Here is a 20,330-nt window from a genome sequence, read left to right on the forward strand (position 1 = left end):
CAGCGAATATGGTATTTTTTATGGTAATAGAAGTCATTCATTGAAATATTAAGAAGGTTTTCTTAATAAAAATCTAGAAATTCTGTAATCGGTGCTAGTTTAGCTAAATGTTTTTTATAGTGAGCCGATGTATGGCTATGTAAATTATAGGTTTGAATTGTTTATTGTAAAATGTTAAACAACAGCGGACTTTAGGCAAGCACTCACTTTGTTTTTGTAATTATATTTCTGCTGGATTAAAAAAACGAAATCCCATTTAGTTCATCTTATGTTATCTTTCTTTTTAATTAACTTTTGCCTTCTAAAACTAAAATACATGTGCATTTGCACATGCTTTTCTAAGAATGAGACATTTTTAGTAATTAAGAAAATTTTAAAAATTGTTTTAACCAAAATGTGTTTCCCCCAGTATTGGTAAGGAATCGGTGAATCAGCAACAGTTTAATCGGCATATCGGCAGATTGACAAAATTTTGTGAATCGGTACAGCTCTAAATAAAACTAATTAATTACTACCTTTTTTTCTTGCATAATCGTCACACAATTTATTCTAAAATCAAGTTTGAAAAGTAGGGGTGCGACGATTATGTGAAAAAAAAATTTTTTGTTAGATAAAGTTATTCATAAAAACAAAACCCATTCACGGAAAGTACGTTTATTTAAAAAGTGAAGTATAGAAGAGCAATCCAAACAATTAAAATAAATAAGTCATACAAAAAAAAAACCATCTGTGATACAAATGCAAGCCAAACGAACGCGTAACTACCGTAGTACACAACACGAAAGAGTGCAGGCTATCAAATGTAGTTAACTCAGCACCTGACAGAGAGCACGTGTTGTATGCTACGTGTGTGCGCGCTCTATACGTAGGGGCCGGAAAAATTCGCAATTTGCGATAGATGCGATTTTTTTGCGAATTTTGAGGTTAGATGCGATTTTTTACTAATTGTTGTTATAAATGCTATATTTGCGAAATCGCGGTAAAATTGCCATTATCGGGCGAAAAACCACTATAGAATGCAACAAAATGGCTTGAACACACATTCCTCAAAGTATTTTTTTTGAAAATAGCCACCATAACACAATTACCGTAAACAATAGCTTCTGACAAGGCTTGTTGAAGGAATAAAATCCGAATCCTAACCTTTATTTATAAAACATTCCTTAACCAAATATCACGCATGATAGTATAGAATAAGTAATTTTGTAAATTTATTCTTTACGATTTACTCAAGATACCGTTGAATGTTGTTTAGAAAAGAATGTTCACACTACTTATCGACGCAGTTATTTTGTTTTGTTAGATCACATCACGTTCGCCTACGTTCGCCATTGCATCGTGTGTTGCCTGTTCATGAAGAGTATCTAACCTAACAAAACAAAATTTCCCGGGAAGCGCATCACGGAAACCAACAACCTAGAAAATATCTAGGTCGTTGACGGGATCGTAGTGAACTTGCAAAGATAAAAATGAAAATATTTTAAATGCTGAAAACTACTACAAATATTTTAGTACGCGGTTTTTTACATTCGTTGATAATCACTTTAGTCTTCAAATTTTTTTTCTGATCAATATTTTACATAGGGACAAATCATACATTTTGTGGTGCACATTTAGCGTACTGAAGTTGTTCAACTCGAATCGTCAGTTTGTTTCCATCTGAAATTACTAGTGGTCAAACGTTTGTTTACAAATACCGTTTAATGATTTTGGTTTGTGTTAAAATTCGTCATAATGGGTATAAACACTATTACAACTTCTTGTATTGTTATGTAACTTTAATATCTTATGCAAATTTCTCAAAAATAGATGCTAATTTCTGGAAAATAGATGCTAATTTTCAACATCATAAATGCTAATTATGTAATAAATAGATGCTAATTTTTCCAGGCCCTATCTATACGGGAAGCAAACATAACCAAACATTAATGATTGCAACGAGCGCTTGCTACATTTTTGTAAGCGGTACGCCGCGGCGAAGCCGACGAACAGATCAAGGTTACAACGTTTAAAAACGTGTTTAAAAGATAATTTACACGTCAGACAACTTTGTATTTCCGTTAATTAAATAAGTAAGTGGTAATGTCCGAATAAATATTAGATTTATATTTTTAAATACATTGTTTTATACGGAAAAGATACCCACACAAAGCGCTCGGAATCTAATAGCGGGACTAAAAACCTCATGTGACGTTTACGCGAGAGGTTTTTTTAAATCCAAATTTTGATGGCCTAAAACATGGGTGTGACGATCACGCGATGAAAGAGGGTGTGTACAGGTTTGAAAGCATATAGAAAGCAGAGGCACCAGCCACCACACGCTGCGCCGTACCTTCTGCGTGTGCCGTGCGCGCAGCAGGGCGCGGTCCTGGCTCTCCTCGTACAGCAGCACGCGCATGTTCTGCGACCCCTCCAGCTCCACGATGAACTCCTCGTTCCAGCGCGGCGCCGCGCTCCCGCACACCAGCTTCGACTTGACCTTGCGGAAGTAGTGGCCGTACGAGTCCACCTCCACGCACACAAACAGGTCTGCAACAGCCGGTCGTGTCTGCACGCTCTCTGAGGTGTCACACGACGACACCCTGATGGCTCACCGAGACAGCATCCCACACTTCACCACGAGGCTACATACACTCCGCAAAGATACTGTCAGCCGTACATCAGAGAATAGGTCTGGATGATGACCTTCAGAGGCAAGAGACGAGCAGTACACAAATGCTCCAAAAGATTGTAACTGCAAATATGTGGAGGCAGACGTGCACACAATTAGAACTGAAAGTCGACACACATGCCCGTAGGACATGAAATGACCCCAACATGAACTCATAGGCTGGGAGAGGGTCAGAGAGACGGTATACACAATGCCCCTGCGAGACCTGTGCGACGGAAGAAGCCATGCACATGAACCCGTGTGATGGAAGAAACTGTACCTATGAACCTGCAGGATGGAAGTAGCCATACAGTGTTACGAACGCGAGACAGGCCCGCGACATGTGCCATTCAGAGCTGGCTAGAGGCCCTGCACGGCCACTGGCGTCACACGCCACGTCAAGTGCCGTCCACTGACGTAAGGCATGCCACGCGCGCCTGGCCGGATTACAAGGGTCCTCGCTACCCCCCCCTCCCTACTTCCACTCCCTGCGCATAGTCGTGCCTCTGTGCTGTTATCTATCGCTGAGCGGCCTTGGAAATTTTGCGGGCCGCCGCATGGAGTGGGGTGATTAGGCACCGCCTTTCTGGACTTTTCGGGCGTCGGGTCGGCCCGGGATGACACGAGTTGTCACAGCCGTTATCGCAGGTTCTGGAAAGACGACCCACTAGTATAAAAGGGCGACGCCGGCCTTCGCAAGAGTTCCGTAGGTGATAGGAAGTGCAACATCAGCAAAGAGGGTGAGAGACCCTCCCGAATGTAGTGTGACGCGGAGTTCGACTGGATCGTGAGAGTGCTGCGACTGATTGGTGCGAGACTGTGTGTGTGGACAGGCGCGAGGTAAGGGGCGAACTGCAGAACATGACAGACATTGAGTGACTTGAGAATAAACCTTTTTCAAGTGCCAGTGATTGGTGATCGGACATATTTAAGTACAATTATTTAGTGGTAATGTAAATATTAGTAATTAAAAAAAACTTTAATAAATCTTAATTGGAAAATTTAATTGGGTTAAAAATTACAAACCCAGTCGTAACAATATTAGAGCTGGAGTGATGAGGGAACCTGCTGATCATACAGACACAGATTGCTTGTTCTCGATCTGTTCTAAAACTGATACCAATCATTTTAAAAAAAAAAATAAACAGTAATACACCATGAATCATGTTGGTTTCATGTCTTTATAATATCTTTAAAAAGAACTTGAGCCATGCAAACCAATGTTTTAACATACTAATGTGGTGATACTGGTTAGAAAATAAAAATAACACAAAATAAAATTAACAAAAAATAAAACTGGAAAAAAATTAAGTTTTAAATTAACTTTCACTTTAGTATTAGGTTTGTCGCCATTAACAAACACAACAGAGAATATTTCACTTGAATCGAAGATAATTAACGAAATAAAATGTTCACACAAATTTACTGAACGAAGAATAAAAGTCCATCTTTTACGTCAAAAACTATAGATAAGACTCATAAGCAGGGACGAACCTTCTGTGAATAAAATAAATAAGGTAGCTAATGGACGGTGAAATATATGCGAGCATAATCCCAATCGCAACAATAGGTATAATGGCAATACATGCTGAATAATTGTTTGGAAATAAGTATCAGCCCAGCTCTAGTACAGATGCACTTGTGAGATGAAAGAAGCTTGGCTTTCAAGAGCCCCGTGGTAGGGGGAGAACTGCTTCAATAGCCCCGTGCCAGGGGGAGAGAACTACTTCAAGACCCTCGTGGTAGGGGGAGAACTACTCCAAGTGCCCCGTGGTAGGGGGAGAACTACTCCAAGAGCCCCGTGGTAGGGGGAGAACTACTCCAAGAGCCCCGTGGTGGGGGGAGAACTACTTCAAGAGCCCCATGTTGGGGGGAGAACTACTCCAAGAGCCCCGTGGTGGGGGGGAGAACTACTTCAAGACCCTATGGTAGGGGGAGAACTACTCCAAGTGCCCCGTGGTAGGGGGAGAACTACTCCAAATGCCCCGTGGTGGGGGGAGAACTACTTCAAGACCCTCGTGGTAGGGGGAGAACTACTCCGAGAGCCCCGTGGTAGGGGGAGAACTACTTCAAGAGCCCCGTGGTGGGGGGAGAACTACTCCAAGAGCCCCGTGGTGGGGGGGAAAACTACTTCAAGACCCTCGTGGTAGGGGGAGAACTACTCCGAGAGAACCCGTGGTAGGAGGAGAACTACTCCAAGTGCCCCGTGGTAGGGGGAGAACTACTCCAAGTGCCCTGTGGTAGGGGGAGAACTACTCCAAGAGCCCCGTGGTGGGAGGGAGAACTACTTCAAGACCCTCTTGGTAGGGGGAGAACTACTCCAAGTGCCCCGTGGTAGGGGGAGAACTACTCCAAGAGCCCCGTGGTAGGGGGAGAACTACTCCAAGAGCCCCGTGGTAGGGGGAGAACTACTCCAAGTGCCCTGTGGTAGGGGGAGAACTACTCCAAGAGCCCCGTGGTAGGGGGAGAACTACTCCAAGAGCCCCGTGGTAGGGGGAGAACTACTCCAAGAGCCCCGTGGTAGGAGGAGAACTACTCCAAGTGCCCCGTGGTAGGGGGAAAACTACTCCAAGTGCCCCGTGGTAGGGGGAGAACTACTCCAAGAGCCCCGTGGTGGGAGGGAGAACTACTTCAAGACCCTCTTGGTAGGGGGAGAACTACTCCAAGTGCCCCGTGGTAGGGGGAGAACTACTCCAAGAGCCCCGTGATAGGGGGAGAACTACTCCAAGAGCCCCGTGGTAGGGGGAGAACTACTCCAAGAGCCCCGTGGTAGGGGGATAACTACTCCAAGAGCCCCGTGGTAGGGGGAGAACTACTCCAAGAGCCCCGTGGTAGGGGGAGAACTACTCCAAGTGCCCCGTGGTAGGGGGAGAACTACTCCAAGAGCCCCGTGGTAGGGGGAGAACTACTCCAAGAGCCCCGTGGTAGGGGGAGAACTACTCCAAGAGCCCCGTGGTAGGGGGAGAACTACTCCAAGAGCCCCGTGGTAGGGGGAGAACTACTCCAAGAGCCCCGTGGTAGGGGGAGAACTACTCCAAGAGCCCCGTGGTAGGGGGAGAACTACTCCAAGAGCCCCGTGGTAGGGGGAGAACTACTCCTAGAGCCCCGTGGTAGGGGGAGAACTACTCCAAGTGCCCCGTGGTAGGGGGAGAACTACTCCAAGAGCCCCGTGGTAGGGGGAGAACTACTCCAAGAGCCCCGTGGTAGGGGGAGAACTACTCCAAGAGCCCCGTGGTAGGGGGAGAACTTCTCCAAGTGCCCTGTGGTAGGGGGAGAACTACTCCAAGAGCCCCGTGGTGGGGGGAGAACTACTTCAAGACCCTCGTGGTAGGGGGAGAACTACTCCAAGAGCCCCGTGGTAGGGGGAGAACTACTCCAAGAGCCCCGTGGTAGGGGGAGAACTACTCCAAGAGCCCCGTGGTAGGGGGAGAACTACTCCAAGAGCCCCGTGGTAGGGGGAGAACTACTCCTAGAGCCCCGTGGTAGGGGGAGAACTACTCCAAGTGCCCCGTGGTAGGGGGAGAACTACTCCAAGAGCCCCGTGGTAGGGGGAGAACTACTCCAAGAGCCCCGTGGTAGGGGGAGAACTACTCCAAGAGCCCCGTGGTAGGGGGAGAACTTCTCCAAGTGCCCCGTGGTAGGGGGAGAACTACTCCAAGAGCCCCGTGGTGGGGGGAGAACTACTCCAAGACCCTCGTGGTAGGGGGAGAACTACTCCAAGAGCCCCGTGGTAGGGGGAGAACTACTCCAAGTGCCCCGTGGTAGGGGGAGAACTACTCCAAGAGCTCCGTGGTAGGGGGAGAACTACCGTGGAGGTGGGAGCGACGTACCCGCGGGCTGCGTGAGGCCGCGCAGGTCGCGCAGGTGCAGGTGCAGGTCGCCCACCAGCAGGCTCTCGTCCCGGCCGGAGCGCAGCAGGTAGGAGCCCATGTTGGTCTTCAGGAAGGTGCGGCACGCCGTGATCCACGCCTGCAGCTCGTACATGGTGACCGTGCTGCCGGGCCCAGGCGGCTGGCTCGACTGCGACATGTCACATACTCTACTGCATTATGTATTCTTTCTAAACAACTAGATACATTCTGAACGTGTGACGAACCTCAGGCCTCAGTTAGACTGTGTTTCACCGCATAACTGGCGCACTCGCAAAATCGTCGCACTGTTATTTTATGTCATCAAAATAGAGAATAAAAATTCTCACAAATTTGCAAGATGTTTTTATGGTTCTGCAGTTAAGATTTCTAGCGCTTTGTATACACAGTAAATATGACCGTTTTATATGTTAATTTGAACGAAATGTGATTTTTTTTGGATGACTAATAATTTTTAATTGTTTGGCATGCTTCTGTATACTTTGCTTTTTTTAATTTAACATACTTTCCACGCAGCATGTTTTGTTTTAATGAAAAACTAAAACCCACAAAAATGTTTTTCTAGCATAAAAATTGCTCTCCTAATTTTCAAACAAGATTTTAGCATACAATGTATATATTGATTATGTGATAAAGCACGGTATGTATTTATAGAGAACATAAAGAGTAAAACTGTTTGTGTTGGGCTTCTGAGGTTTCCCGGCTGTGAACTTTTAGTTTCCCCATCTCTGCCTCGCACATGGAACCTCCCTGCTATGAAACCCACGGCGACGCCTGACGCAGGTCAGCGAGCTCGCAGTCACCTGCAGGGCGTGGATGGCCTCGATCCACTGCGTGCGCTCAAACTCCGACGACAGGAAGAACGTGTAGGCGCGCGAGCTGCGGTTGCCGACACGGAACACGAGGTTGGGCGAGGCCAGCACCAGCTGTGCCTCCAGGTCCGCCAACTTCTTGCGCTGCTTCTCCGACTTGCTGCGCGGTCGCTGCGCAACCAACACAACACAGGACGGTTACCTCGGCTCTCCTCCAGCCACGCTCCTCCCACACGGGCATAGCAACCTCTCAGCGCGTCCCAGGTAACCATCTGACTGCAGGCCGGTTTATTGTTTCCCACGGTGTTCTACATGCAAAATATACACTTTTACAAATTTTACACATTTTAGGGTTTTACATCAAAAATTGTTACCATTTTTCATTATCAACTCATATTCAATTTCATAAAAACTTAAAAATTAATCATTCACTACCACATGCAATTAAGCTAGTATTAACTGGTTATCATACAATTTACTAGTCCTTACTATCTTAGAATCCTAAAATACAAAATATTATCCAAGGTTCCCAGTACACATCCAACTAAAAATTCATTTTTTTTTTTCATAAACCATCCTTGAAAACACAAAATTTGTGACCTAGTGTAACTACTAAGTCGTCTGCAGTCACCCATGTAAGATAGTCGGTGGTTACTTTGTTTTACTGATTTTAATTTATTTTATATGAAATAATTTTAATAGTTGCGATTCAAGTATATAATTATCTCTAAGGAAAAAAACTGAAATGTAGATGAATAATGAATTGATGCCAAAGCATTTTCTTGAGTTGTTAAAAAAAACATTGATCTGAAAAAACTGAAAGGACAAGTATAGAGGACCAACATAGAATAGTTATCCTGTAAACCAAATGAACAAAATTTAAATAATTCCAAAACATAGAGATGAGACACAAAACAAGTGGCGAGAGGAACACAAGGGAGCGGTAGAGAGGCACGCGAGAAGGCGGAGGGGTAAGGGAGCGATGGGAACACGGAAAGAAGCTCACCTCGCGCTCCTCCCACAGGATCTGGTCGCGCACCGTGCATGCCTGCGACTTGAGGGACACGATGTTGGCAGGACTGGTCTCTCGGGGCTCCACCGCAGGCTCTTCGAAGATGACAATGTCGCTCAGCGCGATGTACCACTTCAGCTCGAACGTGAACTTGTCTCTCCCCGACGCCTGTCCCAGGCACATGTACACACACAGCATTTTCTACACAGTGAAAATTAAAATGTAAACTGTGACCCTTGTTCTTCTAAAAAAAAATATTGAAAGCACGTTTAAAGGTTCTAGAAGACTAAAATAACCGCACTCCACAAGGCCGGTCACAACACATTGGTATTGAGGATCAGGTTTAATTTATTTGAGTGATGTCTGCGGTATCCTTAAAGCGTACTTGCAAATGTGGTTACGTTATTAAATACAGAAGAGCTGACGGTATTGCATAAGCTCGGCTCACGTGTCTGTTGCGGGCCAGGGAAGTAAAGGGAGCAGTCGCACCTTGTACTTGGCGCACGCCAGCACGTCGTTGAAGAGGAAGAGGTGTCGCAGCTTGCGGTGTCCGTCCACCAGCTCCACGATGAAGGAGTTCTTGACCAGTCGGCGCTGGGCCCGGTCGGCCGCCTGCACGAACCACACGCAGCCTCACAACACACGTGCCTCGTGGCTGGCGGCCGGCGCAGAGCACCGACATCACGCACGGCCGACGTAGCTTAGGGTTTTACCGTGTTCACCTGACTATGCCACGCCCTCGAATAAGCCTTGCGCCCCTAATGTCAAGAGTCTAGACCAGCGATTCCCAAACGGTGGGTCGCGACCCACGAGTGGGTCACGGAAGGGTTACTGGTCAGTCGCGACTCGATCCATAAAACTATCAGAAACAATCGAAAAGATAAGAAAAATCGAAACAAATCGAATTTTGTGATTACACATGATATATTGTTTAATAAATAAATGTTTTGCTACAGAGTGCTTATATTTTGTCAACCATTTTCAAATCAGAACACAAATTGTTTATCAATAATCCATTGGTATCTTAAAAAAAGCATATATATGTATGTATTTGCAATATTTGATGGTAATTTATATATACATAAGGAAGGGATAGGATACAAATAAGGTTTTTTACTCCACCATGGACCGATAGACCGTGGAGTTATTCCTATAAGGAAAGGTGGGTCGCCAGGTGAAAAAGTTTGGGAACCACTGGTCTAGACCATGACCAAAAATATCACACCAAACTTTAAGCCATGTTTTATGTTTCTATTAAATGTTCATTCTGAACTTCTGTAAATATTGTAAATTAAACAATGCCTTTAAGATATACTGTAAAAGTAACAGCATTCTTGGCCAGTTTTTTTTTTTTTTGCACTCTTTAGTCATTCAAAAAGATACTAGAGATATCAGATAGTAAACAGTTTGTTTATGGATTAACTGTGAATGATAACATGCTTATCAAGATGCGAGGAAAGAGGCATCTTGAATGGTAAATAGCATACAGACCGCAGCTGTTTTCCTGTAGTAACACTTCGGCCACAAAGGACTGAAATCAATACTAAGTTACAAAGATTAAAAACAAAATAAATAGCGAATTTGCTGAAGAAGCACATTTCGACCTCTCAAATAAAAATGTTATTGCAATCGACAGGATTATTATGACAAGAATAATATAAATTTTTTAAATGTAAATGTGTATGCCAACTTTACTCAATTTGCTGTTTAAATTTTTTTTTTGTAATTTTATATGGATCAAAGTAATAATGTTAAGGCCTTTCTTATATTGGTTATTTTTGATGATTGTAGTTTTTAATTATTTTGTAATCTGATTGGTTGAGGTGTAAGATAATCAGTTTTGCTGTGGGGGCTATCGCTCACGATTTACTATACAAAGTGTTAAAAAAATATTTCATTTTTTTGGTGGAGCAACAAAATTGCCATTTAACTTTTTCAAATTTTTATTCTTTCAGTTACTCCTTAAATATTTCCCATGTGTTTACGTATCTGTCATAATGTTGATAGTGATTTGCTGTTTTTGCCTGCATCCTTCTTCAGGAGAAACAGAGTTTAATATGGTCAGACAGATGTGCAAAAAAAATTTTTTTTTAAATCATGTTTATGTCTGGCGTATCTGTTGAGACTCCCGGGAGGATGCGGAAGTTGTTGGTTGTGGCACAGGTTAAGGGTAAAGACAACACCTTTAAATTTAGATATTGATTAAAACTTTTAAATATTTGAGGTTTAAACAACGAATCAACACATGAATTCTGAATAAAATCAACATAATAAAATCAAACATAAAAATGGAATAAAATAATTAACACTATATCAAGAGGAACACAACCTGTTGGACTGACTTCGTCACCGGTTTCAAATTCTGGGAAGTGATCGAGTGAGCAGGAGAGTGGCAAAATAATGATATGAAATTCATGAGTTCCACCGTTGCTGCTAGTGAAGACCTCCTTCTCGCAGTGGCGGGGAGAAGGCTCTCTTGTTTCTTGTCACGTTACACCAATAATGAGATTGGCTTAACTTTCTTACTTTCCTTAATCCTGTACTTTTACATGTGCCTGTATGATAAACAATATTGCAATATAGGTAACTCCCTTTATATTTAAAACTTGTCTGAATTTTGAAGGGGGAGGGGGGGGGGGGGGGGGGGGGAGTTTTCAATGAGAGTTATTGTTTTGCCTACTTGCAGTTAAAACAAAATTATAAATTTTTCAAATATCCAGTTTTCACTTATTGAGAAATATAACTACTGTTATATTTTGATAGCTGTATACTATACCAAATTATTTAATTTCCATTATAAAATTGCCACTAAATGTCAAATAATTATTCCCTTGAATGGGTGGAGCTTGGATGAAAGGTGCACTAATCTGTTACTCACCGGGAACATGGTCTTGGTCTGGATCATGTTGAACTCGTCGAGGAAGTGCTGCGTCATCTTCAGGGCCTCGGTGAGCGTGGCGTGGTCGGGGTGCGACTCCGGGGTGTACTTGAGCAGATCCTGCAACAACCCCGCCCCGCCTGCCTGGTTCAATAACCCACACACCGTTCTATATGCAGTGGAGCGGACTACAGATACGATCGCCGGTTTAACTATACATAATTTTGGAAAAATTTGACTTCAACTTCATTTTAGTAAAATATCCACAAAACAAAAAATAAATTAAATTTTCTATAAGGTACCGCTAAATTGTCAGAAACAACGCACGGTACAACGCCACGACGGTAGCGGGGAGGAGAGGAGGGAGGGGGAATGGGGGCGACTCACGTGCAGCACGAGGGCGTTCTTCTGCACGCGCGCCACCGGCTTGTGCAGCAGGTCCTCCAGCGAGAGCGTCTGGTTGGCCAGCGACTTGAGGCGTATCTCGCGCGTGATGTCCGCAAACTGCTGGCTGTTGGCGCTGCACTTGCGCACCGTGTCCGTGGCGCGCCCGTAGTTGTGCAGGAACGCCCCGTACACGTTGATGTTGCTGGCCTGCAACCACACTCCCCGCCCGGGGTCACCGTCGAGGAGGACCGAGACGAACATCGAGCACACTGGGGTGTCGGGCCGCAACCCGTGGACTCACCATGATCCTGAAGTGGTCGCCGATGGTGAGGCGGCCGTCCCAGTTGTGCGTGCGCTTCTTGAGGCCCTCCAGGAAGCCGAGGTGCAGGGCGTGCAGCTCCGGGATCTTGTAGAACATGGAGTTGAACTCCTCCTCCGAGATGACTGGCTGCGACGTCGTCAGAGTCGCCTTGATGGCCTTCATGTACTGCAGGCACAGCACGGCTCCCCGCTCAAACACGCACTTCGACTAGCCACCACGACACAGTCAATATCATGCTACAAGCAATGAACTGACAAAGATCACATTTTTATTTTCATGCAACATTCAAGACTGTTTTACATCACCAGTTTTAAATCATCTTTCACAAACTATTCCCTCCATATAAATGCCATATCCATGGCCTATTGAGAAAAAACAACCACCTCCAAAATGTTTAGTATTATTGAAGAGTGGAATACTGTGCAGATCATGTGACCGCCCATCAGCGCACTGGGCCGAACCCTCTCTCACATTCCAAACAATCCAGTAGCCATCGGGCTACTTTAATATCTGAGAAGAAGTGAAACAGAAGTCAAATAGTGAATGTGTGAATGTTCATTAAAATGAGAGGTGACCATGCTGGTCAGGGGCGCAACAACTAAATTTCCAAAGGGGAGGGAGGGGGGGCAATATACCTTTTTATAAAGAATCATCGATCCCCCCCTATTGAAGCGGGGGGTCCGGGGGTCCTCCTCCGAGAAAATTTGTATTTCAAGGTGGAAAATGGTGCTATTTAAGCAGTTTTATTATCTAAAAATTGATTACACAGCACTTTCTTTGCCCCCGTTTGCCCCCACTTCAAGGTTTCAGAGGGAGGGAGGGGGGGGGGGGGGTGCAAAATACCCTTGGCCCCCCCCCCCCCCCTGTTGTTGCACCTCTGATGCTGGTGATCACTGGGACGGAGCGAGGGAGGACTACCTGCAGCATGACGTTGAGGCACTCCACGTACACTGTCTCGCTCTCGATGATGCTGGCGATGATGCAGCGGTACATGGTCATCCTCTCGGCCTCCGCCTTGTTGGGGTCCTGCAACACACCCACGGCCGTGCACGACGCTTCGCAGCTCGGCGGTCGACACGCTACCGACAAGTGGCAAAGGAAACCAGAACGATGACCATAGCACATGCTGCTCGAATGGCACCGTTCAGAAGCAAACACATGAGAATTAAAGACTGACTTGAGAGGAGTGCAAGCAGATGATTGAAAACATGAGAACGAGGCAAGCGGGATGCAAGACATTCGCCGACTGCTTGGACAGGACAGTCGGGATGCCAGACTGTACTGGGTGCAGGACTGTTGAGGCTTCACGCCGTCTCGGGAGACAATGACATGCTGCTGATGCCATCTCGGGTGCTGTGCAGCTAACAAGCATCGCACCTGATCATCATTCAATTCAGCTGCCTCCCCAGATGACCGGAAAAAGGATTCCTCTAGTTCCAGTTTGTGTGTCCTGCCACTGGAGCCAGGGAGTGCCCCCGTCAACCAGACACGGCGCGGGCCACGTCTGTGCCGACCCAGAAGGGTGTTTACAAGGGTGGTAGGGCACGTTACACCCAGTCCCTGTCCCCAAACGACTCCAGCAAATGTTCAGTTACTAGTTCAACACCAAAGTTTGCTTGGAGCGTGTTCTTGTTTGTTGACGCGTGCCAGATAAGGAGTCTGAATGAGGTCGGAGGGATGAGTCACACGATAAAGGTGTTATCAGAGGCTTTACAGACAAGGAGCCGAGAGCTTGTTCCACACGGGGAAGGAAGGCAGGCCACGGATCACGTCACTCTTCAGAGGCCCTAGGGACGACCGATCCTCTTAACAGGAGACTTAGAACCACCATTGCATGAACTTTACTGCAGCCAATTTATGTAAAGGTTTGGTGTTTTACGTAATTTATGCAACGAGCCAGTGAAAACACAATGTCAAGAGGACATTAGGCAAGTGTTCACATTGGTTGTTGGCAGTTAGGATAAACTTTATGAACAGACAATCCTGAACAATGCTGTAAACTCAGTTGGGAAATGGCATATCCAAAAATGTGTAGCCATTTTAGACACTTGCCCTTCCCGAAGCCCAAAGGCCAGGCACAGGTGGCTACATCTGGAAGTATGAAATCACCTGTTCCTCAAGAACCAACCTCCAGCCCAGACAGTGTGGCAGACACTCTCCCATGTCACAACTCTCCAAGGCAACCTCACCACACTAATAATTACTTGATTTTTGACGTGACGTCTAATAAATCGATGAACGCCGGCTGCACGCACGAAAAAGTGTCCCGTTATGCACATTGTCCCATTACGCTGTGTCTCGTTATGCTTATTGTACGCTTGCGCCGCATCTATCTCTTTCACTCAATCTGACTTTTTCGAGGCACATTAAACTTGAAACACTCCCATTCGTTTCCTACTTTTCCTATCATTGTCCTATCCTTAACAGAATAACACAGATTGGAAGAAGTTAAATAGCAAACATGTATAAAAGTTATAGTTAAAATAATCTCTTCGTTAAAGTAATAAACATATTTGAATTAATGAGTGCAAATAAAAGTAAATTTATCAATTAAATTGTAGATTTCATTTCACTCCTTCTTTGTATCCATACAAAATGGTGATAATTCAATAAAAATGATTCAATTTTATTCATAAAAGTATGCAATGATTTCATCAATGTTTTGTTATGACGTTGTCACGTTAAACTATCGTCCGTAAACCGACTTTACAGACAAACCAATTTTTTGAAAGCGATCTGAAGGAGGAGTGGTCTCCTTGTAGCATGGATGGAGGGGCACGCACCTGGGGGCGGGGGGGCGCGGGGGCCGACTCCAGCGAGGAGCTGCTGGCGTAGGACAGGTTGCTCAGCAGGTCGTCGCCCGCCTCGGTGTCCACCGAGATGGTCCTGAGCAGCGGGGGCACCTCGTCCTCCTCCGAGTCCAGCGAGCTGCTGCGCATCTCCGTCCCCTGCCTGCCACGCACAGCCACTGGCTCTCGAACACTGCGTTTCAGCCGTTCCTTCACCTTGGTCCAGCTGCAGGCTGTGCGTTGTGCTCTCCTCAGCAACAACTACCTTCTTTATACACTAACTACTAACCATTTATTACAACAATCTACACAAACATGTAAATTTTCTCGACAGTAAAATTGGATTGAAACAACCGAGCCCTATTTGTAAAGAATAAATTTACTATCAGGCTTAAACTAATTAATTAATTAACACATTATTTATAATTAATACTCTTTAATATTCACTTTAAAATAACTTATCTATGTCTTATACCAAATTTTATCAAGTTTTTTTAGTACCATACCGTGACCTCAATCTTTATTTTTAACTGTCCCTGATCGTTACTCATTCATCTGTCGTCCTACCAACACGTGTTTTGTAATTTGTTATGCCTACCTTGAAACTGTTGTCATTTAACAAATAAATAAATAAATAAAGTATTTTGAACAACTGCAACTCTCTAATTCAAAATAAATTGAACGGTAACCAAATTGAAGGTATGCATTCAGGGGTTCCAGATTGCACAACAGCTGTTCTTCTTAAACCAAACTCAACATACTATACTAGCTATGTTAAGTATTTGGAACAACTGCAACTCTCTAATTCAAGATAGATTGAATGTTAACCAAATTGAAGGTATGTGTTCAGGGGTTCCACAGCCAGACGGGGCCGCTCACTTGATGAAGTACTCGATGTTGACGTAGTTGCTCCTCTTGGCGGGCGACGCGGCCGGCCCCAGGGGACTGCAGGAGGGCAGCGTGGGCACGCCCCCCTCCGTGTCCGTGTCGGTGGTGGCCGAGCTGGCCGCGCTCCGGGCCGTGTCGGACCCCGCGACGCGTGCTTCCTCGTCCGCCCCACCTGCGCAGACCGTAACTTCCCTGAACCACAACCACTTCTTTAGCCGCGCTGAGCGACCTTCGGTAGGAGCAAAACTCATGGGTTCACGTCACCGACATGCTAGTGACGTGTCGCGCCAGACTGGCAGCGTACATGCACACACGCATATATACTGATACCATGGGTGTCGCAAGGATATATTTTGGGGGGGGGGGGGGGGGGACTTCAAATGATTTAGTTGTTTCAGGAATATCCATCCCTTGGGAAAAAAAAGCGGGGGGTCCGGGGGTCCTCTCCCGGGAAAATTTGGGGTTTGAAGGTGCAAAAAGGTGGTTTTTAGGCGTTTTTCTTTCTTAAATATTCTAATTATAGTTGGTTGCAATATATAGTTTATTTTTTATAAAAAAATATTTTCAGAGAACAAATTTGTAAAAAACACAGTTGACATATCTGCTGGTGCTATATCCACACAAAATCATTAATTTAAACATCAGGAGAAACTACGAAACTACGAAACTAAATATATTATTGGAGGGGACGAAATTGAAGACTTTTATTATTGGGGGGGACATGTCCCCCCCCGTCCCCCCCGGTTGCGACACCCATGCTGATACATTGTATATACTCGACTGTATCATGTGCGTGTTGGACTCTTTTTGGATGGGTGAAATCTTGTGAGTTCGCGTCACCGACATGCTGTAGTAGCAGTAAGTGAAGTTAATTTGACCACGTGAATGCATGACCTAGGTCTGACATCACTGGTAAGTCATAGCTAGGTAATGAATTTTTACGTAATTTTTACATACCTCTGACATCTGTTGTGACTAAAAAAATGATGTAAGGATAAATGATATCATGCTTACATCGTACTGATATAATACCAAAATCATTTTCTTACGTATATTTGACGTAGAAATGATGTCATATTACACATTTAAAAACAAAGTTTTGAGATTTCACTTCTGTTGACAGTCTCCATGACTGACTATTTTTTTTTTTTAAATTACTGGCTGTCCGGAACCTATTTCCAAACACACAAGTAGGCTAATATTTCATCAAGTTTTATGTCTGGACAGCGATGCCATACTAAGAGACAAGATTTTATGTTTTTATGTCTATGCCAATTACGTTCTTAAAACAGGAGATTTCGGTGTTGTTTTTATTTTTTTATGAATTTTTTTATTTTTAAAGATAGCATAATAATAAACTAATCAGTCACTCAAATGTTTCATTATCCTTATTCCACCAAAACCGTGTCATTGACATATCACACACTTTTGCTATAATTATAATATTTATAAATAATATATAATAATGAATTTGTAATAAGGTTGTCGAACTATTTTGAACCATAAAAATAAATAGAAAAGTAATTTTGTGTTTGGAAAAATGTACCAATGCCGTAATGTAAAAATGATTTACTAATAACAATTGCAAAATAAAATAAAAATTTAAAAATTTTGCAATTTATTTAGTACATACATTTTGGTACAAACATCATGCTCAATAAATTATTCTTTGTATTTAATATATTTATGATTATGGTTTTGTGAGTTTAGTTTACAGTTTTAACTAAAAATGCTGGTTCATTTCATGAAATTACATAGCTGCATTTTAGTGCTTTATGGTGAATTAACTTGCATTTCAGAGTTTTATGGTGTGGCTTGTGAGAAGGGACCAACCATGCATTTGCCTGGAATTTTGTGAAATCCTATACAAAAAAAAGTCAGTCTTGATTTCCAAAGACCAGTCCTTCAATGTGAAACAATTTTTCCATACTAGTGTGACAATTTACAGAGAAGGCTAAATGAGGTTGGAAACTTATTAACAATTTAACATCTGCTGCATGATTGGGATTCTTATGATTAAATTATTTGTCCTGCTGTTAATTTTCTCTCACTTATATAGTACATACATGTTTTTAACATTGATAATACATTGAATTAAATGCCCTGATGAAAGTTTTATTATCTAATCATGCAACTACTCATTTTCTAATGCCTTGTTTTAATAATAGGTGGTTTTTACATGAAAATAAACAACAGATTATTATTTCTAAGCATTTGTAATAGAATTTTGCCAAACTGCAGTAACATATGAGCTGTGTTACATTTATGATACACAATATATCATTATGTTTGAAAGATTTGTGCGATGTTTTAAACACAATATATTATTTTTGAATGTGTTTGTCCATCTGAAAACATAAATAAGTTAAAATTAAATTATATATATATATATACACACACACACACATACATATATACATATATATATATAGTACTGGACTCTGAACATCTTGTGTGGGTACATACTTGTCTTGTCTTGTCGTGGTTGGTTTATTGTCCGCAACATAATACCGATGTGTTGTGAGTCTGCCCCTACGCGTGAAATCGCCGGCAGAACAGCGAGACACTTCTGGTTGCTAACCCTCCACTACCCTTCACAGCCAGCGAGGTTCAGAAGTGGAGGGGGAACCACGTGACCAGTCACCCCTACACCCTCCCCCGGGGGCGGGGAAGTAACCCCATGTTTGTGGAGGGTTCCAGCCGAGGGAGTACACAAGGCCCAGGTTTGGCCTAGAGTCTTCAGTCTTCAGTCTTCAGTCTTCAGTCTTCAGTCTTCAGTCTTCAGTCTTCGGGGAGCATAGGAGGAAGCTCTCACCCCCGACTACGTCATCCTGCCGTCACGCTGCCCGTCACCACGTCATCTAGCAGCGTCACTCTCCCGACAGCACGACCTGTGCACTCAGGAGTGAGCTAAGACCCCAAGTGAGCTCGGACCTAGCCCTGTCAGCGCCGAGGAACCAGCAGATAGCCGGAGAAGAGGTAACTCGTCCAGTTACTCATCGACGCCACTCACAGAGCGAGTGGGAACTCGCTGAGCAAGTGAATTGTGAAAAAACAATCGGCTGATTTAGGACCTTTGGATACGGGGAAGTTGCCACCAAGGTTAAAAATACTCGCAGACGACTTTGTTTTGTTTACTCGCCGAGCGAGTGCGAGCGGGCAAGTGGAAGAGAGCATCGCTGCCAGAAGGGCACATGTCGTCGGAGGCTACACAGAGGACTTAACGAGTGTGACTGGAGCAGTGGCTCACATATCAAGGAATAGCAATAATCACCCGACACAGACTACCAACACCGGACTCTGGCGTTCGACAAAGTGGGAAAGACTGGATTGTGAGGAGTCTGAGTTCCTGACAGAACATCGCAACGGGAACAACGTGGAGAAGTAGGCTCTATAGTGATCATCCTTTATGAATGTGACAGGTCACGAGCGCAGACGGGTCAGAGGAGCGAAGTGTGGCTGCTCTTTCGCCCAGCTGTTGAGTTGTCTTTGGAGGTTGCTGTTCTACACCCGGTCCGAGCCAGCGAAGTCCGTGTCGAGCGTTGTTAGGGCGGAGGGCGCCACACGGCACACACGACTAGTTGCAATGGACCTTCACTTTCGACTGTCTCCAAGGCGAATGTCGTATGAGGGGCGTGTCAATATCATTTGCCATCGAACTCACCTAATGTGACAGTTTGATAATGTGAAGTTTGTACAATTGAATGGCTGTGCTAACATTTGAACACATTCCTAGGCATATGATTCAACAATCTTGTTATTATCTAAGTTAGAAGGAGTCACCTGTAATTGCTCTCAAAAGGTTACATTATGTTTGTAACAATCCTCTGTAATTCCATAGTACTAGATATTGTTAGGATGGCTACAGGGGGAGGGGGGGACTCCATATTTTGTGGAAGACTACTAGACCTGCCCAATGTTGGGGCAGTCATAAAATGACTGTTGATATTATTGACACAGAGAGATCTTACGAGTTGCCAGCAGCTAACAAACGCAATGTCACAGCCAATCTTGATGTTGATGGTAGGGCTCTACGAATCCTGGATGCCACGTCATCTAACATTTCCTTGCTGGAGACTTATACCTGCTACGATGCCAAGATACAACTAAACAGTAATTTTGAAAACATGAGCAAATTTTGTGGTTACAAAATCTTGTTGTACAGAAATAACTTGGTCTAGGAACCTGGAACGGTATTTGAACTAGTGTGTGGATATTCTGCCTGTGATGTGCAGCAGAACATGAGCTCATAGATAAATACAAATCAAACTGACCAAAATTATAAACCTAAAAAGTAACATTAATCTAAATGTAGATTTACACTCCCTTCTTGGTTCCGTATTATTTAGAAGAGAAATATTAGATGCATTATTTGTAAACAAAAATACAATTAATTATAATTATAATTATTTTCTTCACAATACTGGAATTAGAAATACCTACTTTCAATAGTCGTAAGCATTCTTTCATTTACGTACGTTAAGTAAAACAAATGATCTATTATTCAGAATCAATAAAAATTACAATAAATATGCAAGATTCTTTCCTGTATTAGAAACCAAAAAAAAATTTCTTTTTAAAATACAACTATTCCTAACTTAATTTCTTTTGTGGTTAGTAATCATATTGTTTCAAATTAGTTTTTTTTTGTGTTATTCTTATTTCCTACATTATAAATTTGTAAAGAAATTATTTACTAATTGTTAAATGTTGCATGTTGTGT

At 43.7% G+C, this 20,330-nt stretch overlaps 1 protein-coding gene across 2 annotated transcripts in view; it reads right to left on the minus strand.

Moving 5' to 3' along the window:
* Positions 1-20,330, minus strand: part of LOC134531102 (breakpoint cluster region protein) — a 36,584-nt gene that overhangs the window by 12,365 nt on the left and 3,889 nt on the right. For both annotated transcript variants that reach the window (XM_063366663.1, XM_063366654.1), the window contains exons 2-12: positions 15,599-15,779; positions 14,714-14,882; positions 12,849-12,956; positions 11,910-12,095; positions 11,609-11,815; positions 11,222-11,341; positions 8,833-8,955; positions 8,338-8,511; positions 7,323-7,502; positions 6,481-6,670; positions 2,333-2,529 (exon numbers count right to left, since the gene is read on the minus strand). In XM_063366663.1, coding sequence (XP_063222733.1) covers positions 2,333-2,529; positions 6,481-6,670; positions 7,323-7,502; positions 8,338-8,511; positions 8,833-8,955; positions 11,222-11,341; positions 11,609-11,815; positions 11,910-12,095; positions 12,849-12,956; positions 14,714-14,882; positions 15,599-15,779 — 1,835 coding nt within the window. The remainder of the gene's footprint in view (positions 1-2,332; positions 2,530-6,480; positions 6,671-7,322; positions 7,503-8,337; positions 8,512-8,832; positions 8,956-11,221; positions 11,342-11,608; positions 11,816-11,909; positions 12,096-12,848; positions 12,957-14,713; positions 14,883-15,598; positions 15,780-20,330) is intronic.

Source organism: Bacillus rossius, chromosome 1 (assembly GCF_032445375.1).
Source record: "Bacillus rossius redtenbacheri isolate Brsri chromosome 1, Brsri_v3, whole genome shotgun sequence".
In the NCBI taxonomy this organism is placed as follows: Eukaryota; Metazoa; Arthropoda; class Insecta; order Phasmatodea; family Bacillidae; genus Bacillus; species Bacillus rossius.